Source organism: Panthera tigris, chromosome B1 (genome assembly GCF_018350195.1).
Source record: "Panthera tigris isolate Pti1 chromosome B1, P.tigris_Pti1_mat1.1, whole genome shotgun sequence".
NCBI lineage: Eukaryota > Metazoa > Chordata > Mammalia > Carnivora > Felidae > Panthera > Panthera tigris.
In genome coordinates this window covers 62863662-62884875 of record NC_056663.1, presented here as the reverse complement: position 1 = coordinate 62884875, position 21214 = coordinate 62863662, and the positions used below count along the sequence as shown (strand labels likewise).

Below are 21214 nucleotides of genomic sequence, written 5' to 3'. Positions count from 1 at the left end.
CTTGGTGTTCCCAATTGGCCAGTTTTCCCGCTCCTGAGATAATGATGTTACATTTCCTATTCTATGTTTAAACTTTCTGCACTCCTGATATACTCATTCTTGAGATGATGCTCTTCCCTAATATTTCATTGTGAAACAAAATTCAATGAGAAAACAGAAATCATCAGACTTCAGGCTCTTCATCTTCGTGACAGCAAAACTACAAACCTGCCTATTTGGACTCACATTTATTTTTCTTCCATCTGGTTACAATGGAGTAAAACTCTCTCCTTCTATCATCAAAAAAATAATTGACACGTATGGTACAATAAAACTGAAGAAGTTAATGTTTCTTAGTTATGAGATTTCCCTATGCTTCTAACTGAAAGAGAAACCGTCTTTTCCTTTCTTTTTTATATTTTTAAAAAATCTTTAATATCAGTGGATTATTTGAAGTATTTATTTCCTTTTTTAAAAATTGGAATAAGAATATTCATATTCCTTTATATTTTTCTTTCATATATATTCATGTATTTTTTACGAATGTTCTTATCTTTCTTTATTAGAATGCTCACAAGACTGGCCCACTAGCACTGTCCTTCTGATGTGATAAAGAATACATACATCTACTGGTCTTCAAGCTATATTACAAAGCTATAATCCTCAAGACAGTATGATACTGGCACAAGAACAGACACTCAGATCAATGGAACAGAATACAGAACCCAGAAATGGACCCACAAATATGTGGCCAACTAATCTTTCTCACTCCATACACAAAAATAAACTCAAAATGGATGAAAGACCTCAATGTTAGACAGGAAGCCATCAAAATCCTAGGGGACAAAGCAGGCAAAAACCTCTTTGACCTTGGCCGCAGCAACTTCTTACTCAATATGTCTCTGGAGGCCGGGGAAACAAAAGCAAAAATGAACTATTGGGACATCATCCAAATTAAAAGTTTCTGTACAGCGAAGGAAACAATCAGCAAAACTAAAAGGCAACCGACAGATGGGAAAAGATATTTGCAAATGACATATCAGATAAAGGATTAGTATCCAAAATCTATAAAGAACTTCTCAAACTCAACACCCAAAAAACAAATAATCCAGTGAAGAAATGGGCAAAAGACACGAATAGACACTTCTCCAAAGAAGACATCCGGATGGTCAACCGACACATGAAAAAATGCTCAACATCTCTCATCATCAGGGAAATACAAACAAAACCGCAATGAGATGTCACCTCACTCCCGTCAGAATGGCTAACATTAACAACTCAGGCAACAACAGATGTTGGCGAGGATGCAGAGAAAGAGGATCTCTTTTGCATTGTTGGTGGGAATGCAAGCTGGTGCAGCCACTCTGGAAAACATTATGGAGGTTCCTCAAAAAATTAAAAATAGAACTACCCAATGACCTAGCAATTGCAGTACTAGGCATTTATCCAAGGGATACAGGTGTGCTGTTTCGAAGGGACACACACACCCCAATGTTTATAGCAGCACTATCAACAATAGCCAAAGTATGGAAAGAGCCCAGATGTCCACTGATGGATGAATGGATAAAGAAGACATGGTATATATATACAATGGAGTATTCCTCGGCAATCAAAAAGAATGAAATCTGGCCATTTGCAACTACATGGATGGAACTAGAGGATATTATGCTAAGTGAACTTAGTCAGAGAAAGACAAATATCATATGACTTCGCTCATATGAGGATGTTGAGATACAAAACAGATGAACACAAGGGAAGGGAAGCAAAAATAACATAAAAACAGGGAGGGAGACAAAAGCATAAGAGACTCAGAAATATGGAGAACAAACAGAGGGTTACTGGAGGGGTTGTGGGAGGGGGGATGGGCTGATGAGTAAGGGGCATTAAGGAATCTACTCCTGAAATCATTGTTGCACTATATGCTAACTAACTTGGATGTAAATTAAAAAAAGAAATTAAAATAAAAAAAAATAAAGAATACATACATCTATCTGACCCACATTGTTGCAGGAAACAGGGGTAAGGGCTCTCAGGGCTGGTACCAAGTGTCCACTGAAGACATCTCCATTCACCACAAAGGATGTTTCCTTGACTCCAACATCTCTGCTGTAGCATCCAGTCAGGTCTCCATGACTTGCCCAGACTTCTTCATTCCACCATCAGTTGACTCTTTTTTCTTGCTACTCTGGACTCCTTCATGACGTAGGTCAACTGCCCCATGTCTAACTTCCCCAGGCAGCCTCTGGAATTCTGCCTCACATCTTTGGCATGCTGCTGCCCTCAGGGGCATGTTTAGGAGTTGGGGGAGAGGGGGAATAACACCATATTACCAAAGCAAACAGCAGAAGCAGATTAGCAAATAACACTTGAACATACACCTAACAGCCTCACAGGATACATGCAGTCTCCCCAGATGATACATCATCTTCATAGAGAGCAAATACTGTATGGAATGATTTTGTACACCAGGCACAAGGGCTACAAAGTGAATGGTGTTTATAGCCATCATGTTCTACACACCATAGGAAGCTAGTGGCTGAAAGCTGAAACCGGATCTCTATCCTGGCTCTTCCCTGCCTTTGAATGGTGTCACCACTGTGTTGGCCTGTTCTTGGCATTAGTTCGTTTTTCAAAAGGGACGATAAGAAGGCAGAAAGAGTAGAATGGGAGATTGGGCTGGGGTGGGGGATTAATATATGGATGACAACCTGTAAAATAAAAATAATACAAAAATGCAAAAACCAGATTTAGTACCGTAATATCATAAGAGAAGGTGGCTTGAGGTACTACATGCTAACACAGACAACATGATATACAGCCCCAGGGTAGGGAGGGCGTGGGGGGATTCAGCGAGGAGTGGGGCAGGGGCCGTCCGTTTAGGCTGAGAGTCTTTGAATGGACTGCTGAATGGACTGGATCTGCTGCTTCAGCTGTGAGCCTTCTTTGCTGGCGACAGACCAGGCGATGACAGGCCTGGAGACCCTGCAGGCCCACCCCAGGGCCTGCTTGGGGTGCACAAACACTTAGGGGTAGGGCACATTCTGATCCAAACAGAGGGGAAGGTGCAGGATGATCTCCGGCGGCTCAGCGTCTGCAACCATCACGATGAACTCAGAGACGCCTCTGATGAGGGTTTTGGCGGCTTCCTTAGCTCCTTTCGGATGCTGCCTGTAGTTACATGACTGCTGAACAAGGTCCAGTAGTTCCTTGGTGAGGTGGGCGTCAGGGGCCTTCTGATTTACATCAGCCTCAGTCCTGTCTGCCACTCCATGGTCCCCTCCCCAGGAGCGCAGCTGACGCCAGAGGGGGAGCGCCAACCGGAGGAGTGGAAATTGAAGTATTTATTTCCGCGGTGACTAGACAATTATTGTAAAGTACAGGAGTGCTGTATAGGCATGGGGTGTTTTAATCCATTGAGAACCTGGATATGTTGCACTAAAACTTCTTATTGTTATAATTTAATGGGTGAAAAAAATTCTTGAACTACAGGAGTCTGTAGATGGGCCAAGTGTCTGGGAATTCCATAATGCCATTAGGGGAATATCTAAAAGTTATTTGAATATGGAAATATGATATAGTTCAATTGGGCTTTTGTCTTTTATGAAATGGTTCTTATGGGAATATAGCAGAATCAACAAGAAATACAGCAGAAGTTGTTCAGAGTAAACTTTCCAGGAAGAGAATTCTCTATTCCATGTAACTTAATTTTCTAATGATTCTAGCTATAATTTAGTTTTGTTTTCAGATTATCTTTTGCCTGGTTTGGATCACTGGGATTGAACAACACTGAGACAATACATATGCATCCGAGGACTTTTGAAATTGGAATTCAGCCCTAAGACAGCCTTAGAAATAAAGGAATATGTGGGGCATCTGGGCGGCTCAGTCAGTTGAGCCTCCGACTCTTGATTTTGGCTCAGGTCATGATCTCATAGTTCCTGAGATCAAGCCCCATTTTGGGCTTCTTGCTGAGAGCTCTGAGCCTGCTTGGGGTACTCTCTCTCTCCTGTCTCTGCCCTTTCTCCTGATCGTGCTCTCTCACTCTCTCTCAAAATAAATAAATATTTAAAAGAAAAGAAATGAAGGAATACTCAAACAAACAAGGACATGAGAGTGTAAGAGAAAAAAAAACATAATGGAAAAATCAGGTCAAAAGAAGAAGGCTAGAGAAGCATTGTTGAAAAACAAAGTAATTTGGAGAACCAATAATTTGCCCATTGGATATTATTATCTTTGACTAAGTGTTCACTGACTTAGCCTATGAGGCTGAGTTGGATCTGTGGATGTGTTCCTGAGGAAGCGTGGGTTTCTTTCAGTTTTAAAGATACTTGCTCGGTGTTTCTGGTGATATTGAGAAGGGGGTAGAGAGAGCTCCGTGGACTTGCATACGTTGGAGGCAATTCCAGACACCGGGGTTGAGCATCCAAAGATGAAATTCAAAGAATTCTAAGAACTTGACATTTTAGGGGACAACACAATAATTAAGATGCATAGTATGACAACCTGTACTGTGGCATGTTAATGTAAACCAGAGCTCCATTAACTAAAGTGGAAAAATCAGCTGTCCTAGCAGAACAATACAAGAGGGACTCAATTTAACTGGAGGTAAATTGGAAACATCAACATGAATTCATTGTTGTTGTTAAGGGATTATTGCTGTTACAGTATGTTAGGGACTGTCTTCTCTGAGGTCATCTGACTCCTTCCAGCGGTCCTGTTAAGCAATCTAAAATACATTGTAGTGCCCGATTTTGTCTTTTTTTATCCTCCAGTATTGTTTTCCATTAAAAAGAAGCAGAACTTTTCAAAATAGCTGATCCAGTGTCTTGGGGCAGAAAAAAATCAAGGTGAGCCTGGAACTTTTTTTTTCCCAGAAAGCAGACAGTTTCAGAAGAATCGATGTTAAATAGGTAAAGAGGCCAGCCTGAAAAGAGGACTTTTAGTGACAGCTTGAGGAGCAAGGAGGGAAGCAGTAATTGCCACCAGTTGCCATGTGTCTTAATTACCATATTGTTCCCTAAGATTTTGAATTCTTACATTTATTTTATTTTATTTTTTGATCTTCAGCCCAGGCATGCTGGAATTGCCTCCAAGACATGCAGGTCCAGAAGAGCCTTACTCAGGAAAAACAAAAACCCACAAATCCAACTGCCAGCATGAGTAGAATCAATAGGCACTTAATTAAAGATAATAATGTGAGAGAAGCAAGTGATTGTTCCCAGAGGTTTTACTTTAAGTTTTTTTGATGTTTATTTATTTGTGCGTGTGTGTGTGTGTGTGTGTGTGTGAGAGAGAGAGAGAGAGAGAGAGAGAGAGAGAGAGGAGAGGGAGAGAGAATCAGAAGCAGGTTCCAGGCTCTGGGCTAACAGCACAGAACCCAACACAAGCCTCGAACTGTGAGACTGTGACCTGAGCGGAAGTCAGATGCTCAACTGAATAAGCCCCCCAGGTGCCCACCAGAAGTTTTATTTTAAAACAGTGCTTCTCTAGCCTTTTCCTTTGGAAGTGATTTGTCCTGATAAATATGCTGCTATTTGCCTATTCATCTATTTTGAGGCAGGTTTAGGACTGAATTCCAATTCCATAAGCCAAATTTGGTAAAAGAACTTTGACTCTCTGTTTATAGTTAAAAAGATCAAGGTAACACAAAGCATGCTAAAAGATGATTGTAGTACAGTCATATAGGCAATATTGTGTATTAAAAATACCGAGGATTGAGGGGCGCCTGGGTGGCTCAGTCGGTTAGACGTCCGACTTCGGCCCAGGTCACGATCTCACGGTCCGTGAGTTCGAGCCCCGCGTCGGGCTCTGGGCTGATGGCTCGGAGCCTGGAGCCTGCTTCTGATTCTGTGTCTCCCTCTCTCTCTGCCCCTCCCCCGTTCATGCTCTGTCTCACTCTGTCTCAAAAATAAATAAACGTTAAAAAAAAATTAAAAAAAAAAATACCGAGGATTGAGCAATTCAGATTATGTGAGTTTTTTTAACTTTCAGGTTAAAATTACAAATGCGAGCTTCTTTCTTTAAGGGGATAAAAATGTATAAAGCTATGCATAAAAAAAGAGAATATACTATAGAAAGAGGGACAAGGCTAAATTGATGGAACTGAACAGAAAACTAACCAACACTACTTTTTTTAAGTTAAAATCCTATTTATTGATAATCCAAAGGTTGACCTTGACCCTAGTAATACCAAACTTCGAGTAGCTCTTGATCAGACAAGCAAGACACTATTAAACTGAGAAAAATGTACTGGAGAATGGAGAAGTACATCTAAATAAAAGATAAGGAGAGGGAAAGTTAAGTATAATGTAAATCCAAAATAGATCCTGTTTGTTTTTTTTTTTACAAGAACATGAAATTTAACAATTATGTCAGATAAATAAATTTAGGAATTGGTGATAAAATGAGAAGTTAAATGATAGGGGTAGCACGACAGTAAAATATATAAGTATAAATAGTTTTTTAGAAATAAAGATAGTTAACTATTACAGAAAAACAGGGAGAAAACAAAAATAAAACCAGCATCACTGTAGAGAAGCAACTCTGACCCAATAGAAACTTGGTGCATTTTCTAGGCCCACCTAGAACTGCCTTCCTGGGGTCTTTTGGGAGCTGATCTGGGCAGCCTTTTGGCCCAACTGCAGGGTGGACCTGATGTGGGGAGCGGGGGAGGGAAGCCAGCATTACTTTGTCAGGATTAGAGGTAAAAACTAAAGACAAGAGAATATCTAGTCTTGACAAGGATGGGGGAAATGATCTACATCCTAGTGTTTCTCAGCAAGGCTGCTTCTGTGCGAACATGACAAAATCAGAAACACAAAAATATTTCAGTCTGGCTGAGGTGTATGGATGGCCCTTGAACAATACAGATTTGAACTGCACGGGTCCGTATCCATACAGATTGGTTTTGATACAGTCCGGTACTGTAAATGTATTTTCTCTTCCTTATGATTTTCTTCATAACATTTTCTTTTCTTTAGCTTATTTTATTGTAAGAATACAGTTTTTAATACATGTAACATACAGGGGCACCTGAGTAGCTCTGTCAATGGAGCATCTGACTTCGGCTCAGGTAATGATTTCACTGTTTGTGAGTTTCAGCCCCACATCGGGTTCGCTGTTGTCCAGTGCACAGAGCCCCCTTTAGATCCTTTGTCCTTCTCTCTCTGCCCCTCCTATGCTTGTGCTCTCTCAGAAATAAATAAAATATTTAAAAAATACATATAATGTACAAAATATTTGTTCATCGACTGTTGATGTTATTAGTAAGCCTTCTGGTCAACAATAGGCTACTAGTTGCTAAATTTTAGGGGAGTCAAATTTATACTAAGATTGGGGCACCTGGGTGGTTCAGTTGGTTGGGTGGTCGACTTTGGCTCAGGTCTTGATCTGTTGTCTTTGAGTTCGAGCCCCGCATCAGGCTCCGTGCTGACAGCTTGGAGCCTGGAGCCTGGAGCCTGCTTCAAATTCTGTGTCTCCCTCTCTCTCTGCCCCCTTCCCCATTCGCACTCTGTGTCTCTCTGTCTTTCAAAAATGGATAAATGTTAAAAAAATTTTAAAAATATTATACTGAAATTTTCGACTACTCAGGGGTCGGTGCTTCTAATCCCTGTGTTGATCAAGGTCAACCGTATTGCCATCTCCCTACTACTGAACAGTCACATGAAAATAGTGGACCTGTGGCTCAAATACCATTACAATGATTCTCCAAATATTACGACTCCGTTCAGTGATTCAGTCTTTTCCATGTAGTTTGAACTACATTTTTCACTTTTATAACTAGTATTGCACATATATTATTATGTGAATATTAAATACCCAAGGGACGTGCTGAGCAGTCATTTATAAACAATTGGTGAGTAAAGTATGTTCTCAAAACCATTGTAAATTCACAACCATATTGTATTTTAGAAAATGTATTTTTTCCTCCAAATTATTTTGAGGCTGTTAGTTTACCTGAACAATGTCCCAAGCCCTACATTCTGCCTGGGTACACGGGTCTGAGGCAGACAACTGAAAGCGCAGGTGAAGGGTGAATTTCGCTGCAATTAGTAGGCTCTGTTCTCAGAGGGAATCCGAGCCAAACGTAATTGCTCCAATTCTCCGGCTAGATGTCTTGCATAAAAAATAATAACAGAAGGCAATTAAACACATGAACAGACTGAGGAAAATTGTGGTATGTTAACCCTGAAAGAGAACACACCTAAATGCCATCCTCGTGATTGTACTGTTTCATGATGTGTCTGCTCTCAAAACGTGTTGCAGATATGTGTCTTGCAGAAAAACTGCTTTAAGTTCATGAAGACACGTAAATCATCTATGTATATATAAATTCCAACGCTACGTTCATGAGATCGAAGCACCTTTTCATTCTTCTCCTTCTCCTAATCAGGATTTTTTTCCTTTTGTATCATTCTCGGTTGTGGTTCAAGTAAATGCAACAGAGATTTTGCTGTTTTTACTTATTACATAAACAATTCACCTGGTTTTAAAAGTGAGGCAAATAGGAGCACCTGGGTGGCTCAGTTGGTAGAACATGTAACGCTTGATCTCAGGGTCATGAGTTCAAGCCCCACATTAGGCATGGAGCCTACTTAAAAAAAAAGAAAAGAAGGAAAGAAGGAAGGAAGGAAAAGCCACGCAAGTAAGAACCGTAGAAGAAAGTCTCATGTTCATGTATACTTTACCAGCAAAGTATGTGAACTCTAGCTTGTTGTACGACAATTAAGAGGTTCAGGACTTTGAAGGCTCAGAGAGACATAGACCAAGTGTAGGTATGGTTGGAAAACTGGGCGGAAGCCTGACAGAACTATGCTTTCCAATGTATCCACAAATTCTACCTACTTGGCTCTGTACACATTCATTTCTGGAACCACCTAGACTCTCCTCAATTGAAGAACATATTTCCAATCTTTCATCTCTTATGGGGAAGATTGGCAAATAATAATGTGACACATAGCCAGAGAATTATGTGATACATACTTCAGTTTTAAATGTTGTAAACAGGCAAGTCTATCATTTTGTTTTTTGATACAAAACTAAAATATACTTACATTTGCCCACCACTGGTCTATTTCATACGGGTTTCCTTTTATAAAACGGTTTCGTTGAATCGATGTGTATTGTCAACACACCAATAAAGATCCTAAAACACATATTTTACTTGGATCATTTATAGAGTAATCATGTGCTTCTATGTAACTATCAAGATTGAAATAAATCTAGTCTCAAAAAAATAGAGAATTCTTTGTATGTTTATGCTATTTCTCTTTCCAGACAACATCTAGAGAAATTAAGAGGTAACGATACTAAGGGAGTAATTAAGTGTTCTGCATTTGGAAATACAATTTTTTTTCCTTTCAAAATAGAGCTTTCAGAGAGTCTGTTGTTTCAGGGAGAAATAAAGATCACCTAGAATTGGGAGAGCTGCTGTGAATAGATTACCTAGAGCTGCTTCATTTGTCAAGTTGTTGTGATTTCTCTCTCTCTTCCCTGGGCTAGTTTCATCTTTACCTTTTCTTTTTGGTAACAGTAGATTTTCTTCTTCAGTCACTAAAACACTCAGTCATTATTTGGAACTATCAGAGACTTGGTTTATAGAGATAATAATTCAAAATTTTTTGGTGGATGATACTGCCCAAATATATGATCAAAGCCAGGTATTTTCAATGGGCAAATCCTGTTTTTTATGATGTAAATGCTTGGCATTTCTACTTCCCAGATTCCGAGCAAGTAAAAGCATCCTGGGAATGCCTAAACTCAAGTATTTGTAGTTACTAATAATTAGCATACTTACGGTAACCGGCACTCCATTTACAGAGATCTAGGTTTTATTAACCATTTGCATCACTGTGCAAACCCATCAGCTTGAGCCATCCTGTCTAAGGTAGATCCAGAACCACTGGAAATTGAATTTGGCTCTCCTAAAAGTCTTAAAAAGTACTGTTTTTCTAAGAAATCTAGGCTACATAATGGTTTTCTTAATGACCCTCTGATCACTAGATCCACACCTTTTTACCACAACTCACTTAAAGCTGTTTGTTAGAGGTGGTTATAACTTCTCTGAGGATTTAAAATGAGATTAAACACCTCTGACTCCTTTTAACACAACTGCTTCCTCCTTTTTCTCCCCAAGCTCACCACCACAATCCATTTCATATTTGCTTAACATTTATGATATGCCAAGAGCTATAAAAAAAAAAAGACAAAATTTTTCCTTTGAGATAGCAACTTCAAGTATCATCTCACTTTTACTGTGAGTGTTTGGGGAGCATTTCTCCCTATCATTTGTATATGTGTTATCCAGAAATATAGGTGCTGGTACCCTTTTGAGCATGGGACATTTTATGCGAATGTTAGACAAGCCGATTGCTGAATTTGAATCTGGTAAGACATTGGCAAAATGGAATGAGGGAGAGTGACAGGACCATGGAAGAAGGGGCAAATGGGACAAACAACTGATGTCTAAGAGGACCAAAAAGAACAAAATAACCCTCAAGAGCTGGGAGCTGGCCTGGTCCTGTCAACTGGGCCATAGAGTTCATGGCGCTCACAGCCAGGCCATAATGGTTTCCAGTTGAGTATAAACAATCTCTTAGAGCACCAACATTGGATGAGGGCACTTTGTCTTGGTAATGAAGTGAAACAAAAGCAAGACCACTGTGGAGTTGGGTCTGAGCTTAACAAAAAACAAGGTCACTATGAAATCATAAAAACAATCAAACGTCCTGTCTCCCAGCAGAGTAACTCCTGGTCTGGTTCTTTACCAATGGCAGCTCTAACCCCTCTTCGTTTTTCCTGCCTTCTAGATAAAAATGATCAAGGTACCCAATTATAGATACCCAATTACTTCCTGCCAGCATCCAATCCATGGCAGACACCTGCTTGTGTTGAACTCTTCTCCAAAATGTCTAACACGAGCCAAGTTCCCACAGACAGTTCCTTCTAACTCTGTCCTAATGAGATGCCCTCATAGTTCCTGCATGGTGTGTGGTCTCCATGGTGTGTGGTTGCAGTGAGACCAGCCAAGAAACCAAGTCTGTTTGACTTACAGATGTGTTACTTGTAGTTTTTGGCTGCAGTGCATAAACCAGAGTTAGGCCCAGGTTTAGGACTGCCATATACTTTCTTTTCTTTTCAGCTGTCAGAATCATCTGAGCTTGCTTTTAAAAATCCAGATGCCTGGGTTCAATCCTAGATCACTTGAACCTCTTCAGAGGGCCAGGAGCTGCATTTTAACAAGCTTCTCAGGTGAATGTTACGTGCATGTAAGAGTGTATACAGAGCTTGACATGTTTTCCACGTGTGCTGAAGAAATGTCCATTCAAGTAAAGCCAGAGAGAGACTACCTTATATAAATCTGTACCCATTTTGTTGGAAGATAACTTCCAAAACTTGGCCAATTTAAAAAATACATTTTAGTGAATATGATCGATCCCCGTTGTTCACAGATTGCGTGTCCATGGATTCACCTACTTGCTAAAATTTCTTTGTAATCCCCAAATCAATACTCGTGGTACTTTCATGGTCATTTGTGGACATGTGCAGAGCCTGGAAAAATTTGAGTAGCCTGATGCACAGGTTCCCAGCTGAGGTCCAAGGAGGGGCCTCTGCCTTGTTTCAGCTCTCGTGCTGAGATGGCAGGAGGATGGAGATGGTAGGGGGCAGGGCAAGAAAGTCCCACCCTGGGGGCAGTTGGAAGGGGTTTGATCCCAATTCTGGCATCTGCTAGGGAGATAGCCTCGGGTAAGTCACTTAGCTCTTCTGAACCTTGTGTTTGCTGTTCTCTCTTTATTATGGAAAGAATAGACATAACACAAAATTTGCCATTTCAACCATTTTTAGATGTACAATTTAGCAGTATTCTGCAACCACGACCACTGTCCATTTCCAGAATTTTTCATCATCCCAAACAGAAACTCTATATCCATTAAACGACAACACACCGTTTCCTTCTGGTCCCAGCCCCTGGCAACATCTACTCTACTTTGTGTTTCTAGGAACTTGCCTATTCTAGGAACCTTACATAAGTGGAATTATAAAATAGTTGTCCTTTGTGTCTGGCTTCTTTCACTTAGCATAATATTTTCAAGTTTTAACCACACTGTAGCATGTATCAGAATTTCATGCCTTGTTACAGATGAATAATATTCCATTGGATGTATATACCACGTTGTGTTTATCCATTCCCATGGACATTTGGGTTGTTTCCACCTTTCGCTTACACTTACTGTAACACTGCTATAAACATTCATGTACAAGTATATGTTTAAGTCCCTATTTCCAACTCTTGGAGGTGTATAAATCCAGAAGCGGAGCTGTGGAGTCATATAGTACTTCTGATGAGGGTTGGAAGCAGAAAAATGTTCACTTTTAGCCTGGAAGGCTGACCTATAGCCTCCATAGTTCCGGTAAGGATCAAATACGTGCTGGTTGTCACATTTTTTTTTTTAAAGAATTTATTTTAAATAATCTCTACGCCCACTGTGGGGCTCAAACTCATAACCCCGAGATCAAGAGTCGCATGTTTTACCGACTGAATCTGCCGGGTGCCCCTGGTTGCCACATTCTCAATGGGTCTCATGACGGCTTGTAAATCTTACCGATAGTTAATATCCAACTGAATGATACACACCAGAGAAATCTTGTGAAAGTAGTTTTGTGAGGAGAAATTCGAGGAAGACATTTATGATCTAATACTTCTTACATGTCCCGTCCCCTCCCCCCTGAGCACTAAGCAGATAACCGCCAGCTTTCACATAGCTCAAGTGCAGGTCTTTCTGTACTGTCCCTGTGCTACTTCAATAAACTTAATAAATTGAGCCATACAATGTCTCAAGAATTCTTTCCTGACCTTTGCACTCCACCACCCTGCAAACTGCTATGTTTAACTTTTTGAGGAACAGCCAACCTGTTTTCCACAGCTGTTGCAACATTTTACATTCCCACCAGCATTACACAAGGGTGCCGATTTCTCCCTACATTTTCACCAATACTTGTTATTTTCCTTAAGAAAAAATAGCCATCCTAATGGGTGCAGAGGGGTCATTTTCTTTTTTGTAACCTGAAAAAAGTAGAATCTACCAGGATGAATTGCTTTCAGGTTTGAAGATTATGGTTGATGTTATATACAGTCTTCCCCCATTTCTCAAAAGTTCATGTTATGCCATTTCACTCTTACAAAAGACCTACATTAGTAACTCTTTTAGCTAACTTGAAAGAAATCCAAAGAGGACTTTCACTTTTATAAAAAAGACAAACAGTGCAAATAGCGGTCAGAGTTTGTTTTGTGGGTCATGCCCCTCATCTCTGCCCCCCAACAGCAAGAGTAACCCTAGTGGGCTTCTTTCCTGGGAACTACCCTCAGCATCTCAACATCAAGCTGCTGTAACTTTGAATCGTTCATGAACATTTGTGCTTTATCTCAGTTTATTTGTGCGTCTGTTAGCAAGATGTGTCCGAACGTATCAGAAAAGCCTAAAAGAGGTTATTTGGGGGGTCTGGGAATGCTAAAAAGTTTTCTATATAAATTAATAGTTGCTTTTTTTGCTTTATACTATTTTGGTGTCTACCACCATTAATACCCCAATGAAAGTAGTTATACATGCCACTTCCTGGACTTGTGTGAGGATATCGTATACACCCATGAGGAAGACTGCTGGGCCACACATTGTACATGTACTTAGTTTGATGAAGTACTGCCAGACTGCTCTTCAGAATGTGCATGAATCTATCTCCCATCCATGAGTGCATGAGTCCTTCCTTAGTCCTCCAACCTCTTCAGATCACCAGCAAGAAAGGAAGCTCAGAATTTCTGTCTTTTAAAGATCAAAAGTTTTTAAATATGATGAGGTTCAAATTATCCTTTTTTTTTTTTTTTTATCGTTTGTGCTTTGACCTTGCCTAACCCAAGATCACAAAGATTTTCTCCTGCGTTTTCTTCCAGAAGTTTGGGCTTTTATATTAATGCAAGTTAATGTTTGTTTATAGTATTTATGGTTCATTTTTTTCTGTATGAAAACTATTTGGTTCCAGTAATGTTTGTTGCAAAGACCATCTTTCTCAATTAATTGGCTTTGATGTCTGTTGGTAACCACTTGACTATATATGTGTGGATCTAAATTTTCTATTCTGTTCCATTAGTCTGTATCCATAAGTCTCTCCTTATTTCAATACCATGCTTTCTTCATTACTGATATATTACAGAAAACCTCGAAGTCAGGTTGTATAAATCTTTTTAAGATTTTCATCTATGTTGTAGTATGTATTAGAATTTCATTTGTTTTCATTGCTGAATAATATTTCATTGTATGACTATACCATATTTTGTTTATCCAGTTGTCAATTGGTAGATATTTGGGTTGTTTCCAGTTGGGCTATTATGAATAATTCTATGGACATTTGTGTACACATTTTTTGTAGGACATATGTATAACTCTCTTGTATATATACCTTCAAGTTCAAATTTTTAATGTAATTATACATTATGAGATAGTACACAATTATGCTTTAGAAAATTCATATAGACCATTTCATTCTCTTAGAGTAGAATTCACACATGATAGTAGTTCCATTTTATTTATTCATTTATTTATGTATTTATACATTTTATTTTATTTTTGTTTTTAATTTTTCTAATTCCAGTATAAATTAACATACAGTGTTATATTAATTTCAGGTGTACAATATAGGGATTCAACAATTCTATACATTACTCGGTGTTCATTATGATAAATGTCTTCATTCCCTTCACCCATTTTACCCATCCCTCTACCCACCTCCCCTCTGATAGTCACCAGTTTGTTCTCTGCATCTAAGAGTTTGGTTTTTTGTCTCTTTTTACTTTGTTCATTTGTTTTGGTTCTTAAATTCCTCATATAAGTAAAATCATATGGTATTTGTCTTTCTCTGACTGACTTATTTCACTTAGCATTATACCTTCTAGATCCATCCATGTTTTTGCAAATGGCAAGATTTAATTCTTTTTTTTATGGTTAAGTAATATTCCACTATGTTCATAGATATAGATATAGATATATAGATATCACTTCTTTATCCTAATTCATCTATCAAAGGGCAGTTGGGTTGCTTTCATACTTTGGTTATTGTAAATAGTGCTGTGATAAACAAAGGGATGCATGTATCTTTTTAAATCAGTATTTTCCTGTTCTTTGAGTAAATACTTAGTGGCAGAATTACTGAATCATATGATAATTGTCTTTTTAATTTGTTAAGGTTTTCCACAGTGGCTGCACCAGTTTGCATTCCCATCAACAGGGCACAAGGGTTTCTTTTTCTCCACATCCTTGCCAACACCTGTTATTTCTTACATTGTTGATTTTAGCCATTCTGACAGGTGTGAGGTGATATCTCATTGTAATTTTGATTTGCATTTCCCTGTTGGCAAGTGATGTTAGGCATATTTTTATGTATCTGTTGGCCATCTGGATGTCTTCTTTGGAGAAATGTCTGTTTATGTCTTCTGCGCATTTTTAAATTGGATTATTTGGGGTCTTTTGGTGTTGAGTTGTATAAGGTCTTTATATATTTTGGATTCTAACCCCTTATTGAATATATTATCATTTGCAAATACCTTCTATTCAGTAGGTTGTCTTTTGTTTTGTTGATCATTTCCTTTTCTGTGCAGAAACTTTCCAATAGTCTATTTTACTTTTTATTTTGATTCCCTTGCCTTAGAGGTATATCCAGAAAAATGTTGCTACTGCCAATGTCAGAGAAATTACTGTTTATGCTTTTTTCTAGGATTTTTATGGTTTCAGGTTTTCACATTTAGGTCTTTAATCCATTTTGAGGTTTTTTTTTTCCTATAGCGTATGAAAGTGGTCCATTGCACGTAGCTGTCCAGTTTTCCCAACACTGTTTATTGAAGAGACTGTCTTTTTCCCATTACACATTCTTGCCTTGTTTGTCAAAGATAAATTGACCATACAATCATAGATTTATTTATGGACTCTCTATTTTGTTCTATTGATTTATGTGTTTATTTTTGTGCCAGTACCATATTGTTTTGATTACCACTACTTTGTAGTATATCATAAAATATGGGATTGTGATACCTCTAGTCTTCTTCTTTTTCAAGATTGCTTTGGCTAGTCTTTTGTGGTTCCACACAAATTTTAGGATTATTTTTTCTAGTTCTGTGAAAAAAATTATTGGTATTTTAATAGGGATTGCATTAAATCTGTAGATTGCTTTGGGTAGCATGGACAATTTAACAATATTTGTTCTCCCAATGCACGAGTATAGATTATCTTTCCATTCCTTTGTGTCTTCTTCAATTTCTTTCATCAGTGTTTTAGTGTTCAGAGTATTGGTCTTTCACCTCCTTGTCATCTGCAATAGTGAAGGTTTAACTTCTTCTTTACCAACTTGGATGACTTCTATTTCTTTTAGTTATGTGATTGCTGTGGCTAGGACTTCCTGTACTATGTTAAATAGAAGTGATGAGAGTGGACATCCTCGTCTTGTTCCTGATCTTGGGAGAAAAGCTCTAAGCTTTTCACCATTGAGTGTGATATTAGCTGTGGGTTTTTCACATATGGTCTTTATTATGTTGAGGTATATTCCCTCTAAACCTACTTTGCTGAACATTTTTATCATGAATGGATGTTGTAGTTTGTCAAATGCTTTCTCTGCATCTATTGAAATGATCATACAGCTTTTATCCTTTCTCTTGTTAATACGATGTATCATGTTGATTGATTTACATGTATTGAACCACTCTTGCAACCCAGGAATAAATACCACTTGATTATGGTGAATGAGTTTTGAATGTATTGTTGGATTCTGTTTGCTAATATTTTGTTAAGGATGCCTGCATCTATGTTCATCAGAGATATTGGTCTCTTTTTTTGTGTGGTGCCTTTATTAGGTTTTGGTATCAGCGTAATTGTGGCCTCATACAGTGAATTTGAAAGTTTTCCTTCCTCCTCTATTTTTTGGAATAGTTTGAGAAGGATAGGTATTAACTCTTCTTTAAATGTTTGGTAGAATTCATTTGTGGAGCCATGTAGTCCTGGGCTTTTGTTTTCTGGGAGTGTTTTCATTACTGATTCAATTTCATTGCTGATAATCAATCTGTTCAAATTTTCTATTTCTTTCTGATTCTGTTTTGGGAGATTATATATTTCTAGGAATTTATCCATTTCTTCTAAGTTGTACAATATTTTTGCATATAATTTTTCATATTATTCTCTTATAATCTTTGTATTTTTGTGGTGTTGGTTGTTATTTCTCCTCTCTCATTTCTGATTTTGTTTAGTAGTTCCATTTTATAAAGCATAATATTTTAAATTAATTGACTTCAAAGTTGGTACTTCAAGTAGAACAAAAAAAAAATGGTGGGACTGTTAGGATACATTATTTAGAGTCAAATTATAAATGTAAAAATAATCTTGCATGTCTTGAACAGAATGTAGAAGTATATTAAAAGACTGATAATCCATGACCAAGTGGGATTTATTCCAGAAATGCAAATGTTGTTTATAGCATTAAATAAAAGTATTAATATAATTCACCATATTTATAGGTCAAAGGAGAGAAACTGATGTTCATCTTGATTGATGCCAAAAATGCATTTAATAAAGCTTAATATCCATTTTCAATGAAAACATTCAGTAAAGTAGAATTAGATGAATATTTCCTTAACTCATTAATGTCTGGGGTAAAATAAAGGGGCCACTAATATATTAAAACAAGGAGTTCAATAAGAGCTGGAATAGAAGCAGCAAAATTGTCTTTTTTGCAGGTTATTTTAATCTATATATACATAAAATTAATAGTTGGCTTATATACAAAAAAAATCCCTAATCATAAAATATGTTGGCAGACAACATGTTGATTTCAATACCCACAAAAATTTAAATTACATAAGAAAACATTAATAATAAGTGCTATATGAAGAAAATGATCAAACTTTATTGAGATCTGTTTGACTCCAAATACAGTGTTAATCACTATACTGCATATATTCATACATATTAATTTATAGATAAAGGTAGCATTTTGTGGGGTTTTTTGTTTTGTTTTCAGATATTTATTTATTTATTTATTTATTTTAATTTTCAAGACAGAGAGAGAAAGAGAGAGCGAGCACAAACAGGGAAGGGGCAGAGAGAGGAAGACAGAGGATCTGAAGCAGGCTATGGGCTATCAGCACAGAGCTGATTGGGGGCTCGAACTCACTAACTGTGAGATCATGACCTAAGCTGAAGTCAGGCACTTAACAGACTGAGTCACCTAGGCACCCCAAGGTAGCATTTTGAATAAGTGGTAAAGAAAGGTCATTCAGGGGCGCCTGGGTGGCTCAGTCGGTTGAAGGTCTGACTTCAGTTCAGGTCACAATCTCGCGGTCTGTGAGTTCGAGCCCCACGTCGGGCTCTGGGCTGATGGCTCAGAGCCTGGAGCCTGCTTCCGACTCTGTGTCTCCCTCGCTCTCTGCCCCTCCCCCATTCATGCTCTGTCTCTCTCTGTTTCAAAAGTAAATAAACTTAAAAAAAAATTTTTAAATAAAAAAAATAAACAAAAAAAAAGAAAGGTCATTCAGTAAGGGTTTGGGACAATAGATTAGTCATCCAGCAAAAAACAAAAACAAAAAACATAGAGATCCAGACTTTAACTCCTTTTACCTCCTAGATATATCACAGATGTAAGTGTGATAGATGGAACAAAAGTACTAGAGGGAAAAAAATGAGTAAATATTTTTCCCTTTGAGATATGGGAGACTTTTAAAAAATTGTTTAATGTTTATTTATTTTTGAGAGAGAGACAGAGCATGAGTGGGGGGAGGGGCAGAGAGGGAGACAAAGAATCCAAAGCGGGGTCCAGGCTCTGAGCTGTCAGCACAGAGCCTGATGAGAGGCTTGAATCCACCCACTGCATCATGACCTGAGCCGAAGTCTGATGCTTAACCAACTGAGCCACCCAGGTACCCCTTAAAAAATTGTTGTTTAAGTTTATTTATTTATTTTGAGAGAGACAGAGACAACATGAGTCGGGGAGGGGCAGCAAGAGAGGGAGAGAGAGAATCCCAAGCAGGCTCCCCACTGACAGCACAGAACCCGATGTGGGGCTTGAACACAAGCAGCTGTGAGATCATGACCTGAGCCAAAACCAAGAGTCACATGCTTAGTTGACTGAGCCACCCAGGTGCCCTGAGATATGGCGAACTTTTTAAAACCATGTCACAAAAACTCAGAAACCAAAAAGGATAAGATTGTTAACTTTGACCTTTTAAACTTTTGCATTGCAGACAACCAAATAGAAAACGAACTCATAATTCACACTATCTGGAAGGGAGAGAGACAGATGACAAATTAGAAAAACGTTTCGGAAAATGATATATAACAAAGTGCTAATACACACACACATATGTACACACACACATACATACATACCTTTATGGGGGAAAAAACAAAAGAAAGATGACAAAAGAATATGAACAGGAAATTTATAAAAAGAAGTAATCCAAATAACCAATAAGCATAGGAGATGCTTAATTTTATTAGGAATCAAATACTAGCTAAGTAAACTATTAATGAAATATTATTGTTTGGTCCTCAACAAATATTGAAAAGGTTAATAACATTCAGAGTTGGATATAGTCTCAGGAAATGTATACTTTCATGTCCTACTGGTGAGAATGTAAATTGGTACAATATTTCTAGAGGATAGTTTGGCAATATTCATAAAAATGACCCAAAATCACACATGCATGAATTTATCCAAAAGAAATAAAGGAATAAGTGAGAATAGATATACTCTCACAGGATACTCATCGTGGCTTTGTTTATAATGGTAGAAATTTAGAAATAGCCTAGATAAGTTGTGTCAAGGTGACACATGAATTCAGTAGAATACACTGAAGCCTGTAGGCTAAGAGGTAGGCTGGCCACCGCCCGCTGGTCCCTCCATACTCTCCAGGCTGTGCTCGCTAAACCTAGTGTCCAACCATGGCGTACCCCCTGGATCAGGCTATTGGCCTCTTTGTGGCCATCTTCCACAAGTACTTGGGCAGGGAAGGTGACAAGAACACCCTGAGCAAGAAGGAGTTGAAGTTGCTGATCCAGAAAGAGTTCACCGTTGGCCCAAAGGTGCAGGATACTGAAATTGCAAAGCTCATGGACGACCTGGACTGGAACAAGGACCAGGTGGTAAACTTCCAGGATTATGTCACCCTGATTTTCATCTACAATGATGCCCTTAAGGGCTGAAAATAAATCAGGAAGGTGGAGACACCCTCTATAGGGCCTGCCTAAGTCAAATCCAGTGGTGGGTAATTGTTCGATAATTATCTTTTTTTTTTTTTTTTTAGTTAAAAAAAAAAAAAAGAAAACACTGCAGCCTGTAAAACAAGAAAGTAGTTCTTTATTGATGGGTATGGAAGGATCTCAGGGACAAATGATTAACTGAAAAGAAGCATGTTTCAGAATAGTGTATACAGTGAGTGATTTCCCTTATGTAAAATTGCACTAGTCTACAAATGGGTAGATATGCCTAAAGGATGCTCACCACACTGTCAGATGTTTTCTCTGGTGATGCGCTTTTAGGTGTGTATTTATTTTCTTATTTGTACTCTTCTGTCGTGTTAGAATTTTGTTCAAGTTGCTGGAGGGGTGGTGTGGGGGGGGATGGGCTAAATGGGTGATGGGTACTAAGGAGGGCACTTGTTGCGTTGAGCACTGGGTGTTAAATGTAAGTGATGAATCACTAAATTCTACTCCTGAAACCAATATTACACTACATGTTAACTGACTATAATTTAAAGAAAATTTTGAAAAAAAAAGAAAAAACGAATTTTGTTCATAGTGAGCATATATCATGTTCTAAAAACAGCAAGCTAGTTTTAAAAATTGATGCTATCAAGGGGTGCCTGGGTGGCTCAGTTGGTTAAGCGGCCGACTTCGGCTCAGGTCACGACCTCGCGGTCCATGAGTTCGAGCCCCGCGTCGGGCTCTGTGCTGACAGCTCAGAGCCTGGAGCCTGTTTCAGATTCTGTGTCTCCCTCTCTCTCTGACCCTCCCCTGTTCATGCTCTGTCTCTCCCTGTCTCAGAAATAAACAAAACGTTAAAAAAAAATTTTTTTTTAAATTGATGCTATCAAAAAATAATTAAAAAAAAAAAAAAAGGACTCTAAATGCAGCTCCTTTCAGCACAGCAATGCATATGTTAGCAGATATGGGAACAGTGATCATGTCAAGGAAAACTTCTCCCCTAA

General features: G+C 38.4%; 1 protein-coding gene and 1 pseudogene across 1 annotated transcript; one reads left to right on the top strand and one right to left on the bottom strand.

The window, feature by feature from the left end:
* Positions 1 to 2855: 2855 nt before the first annotated feature.
* Positions 2856 to 12562, bottom strand: LOC102969468 (annotated as a pseudogene).
* A 7387-nt stretch (positions 12563 to 19949) lies between these two features.
* Positions 19950 to 20210, top strand: LOC102956285 (protein S100-A6-like). The gene has a single exon (XM_042982671.1). The coding sequence runs from the start codon at positions 19950 to 19952 to the stop codon at positions 20208 to 20210; it is 261 nt and encodes an 86-aa protein (XP_042838605.1).
* Positions 20211 to 21214: the final 1004 nt, after the last annotated feature.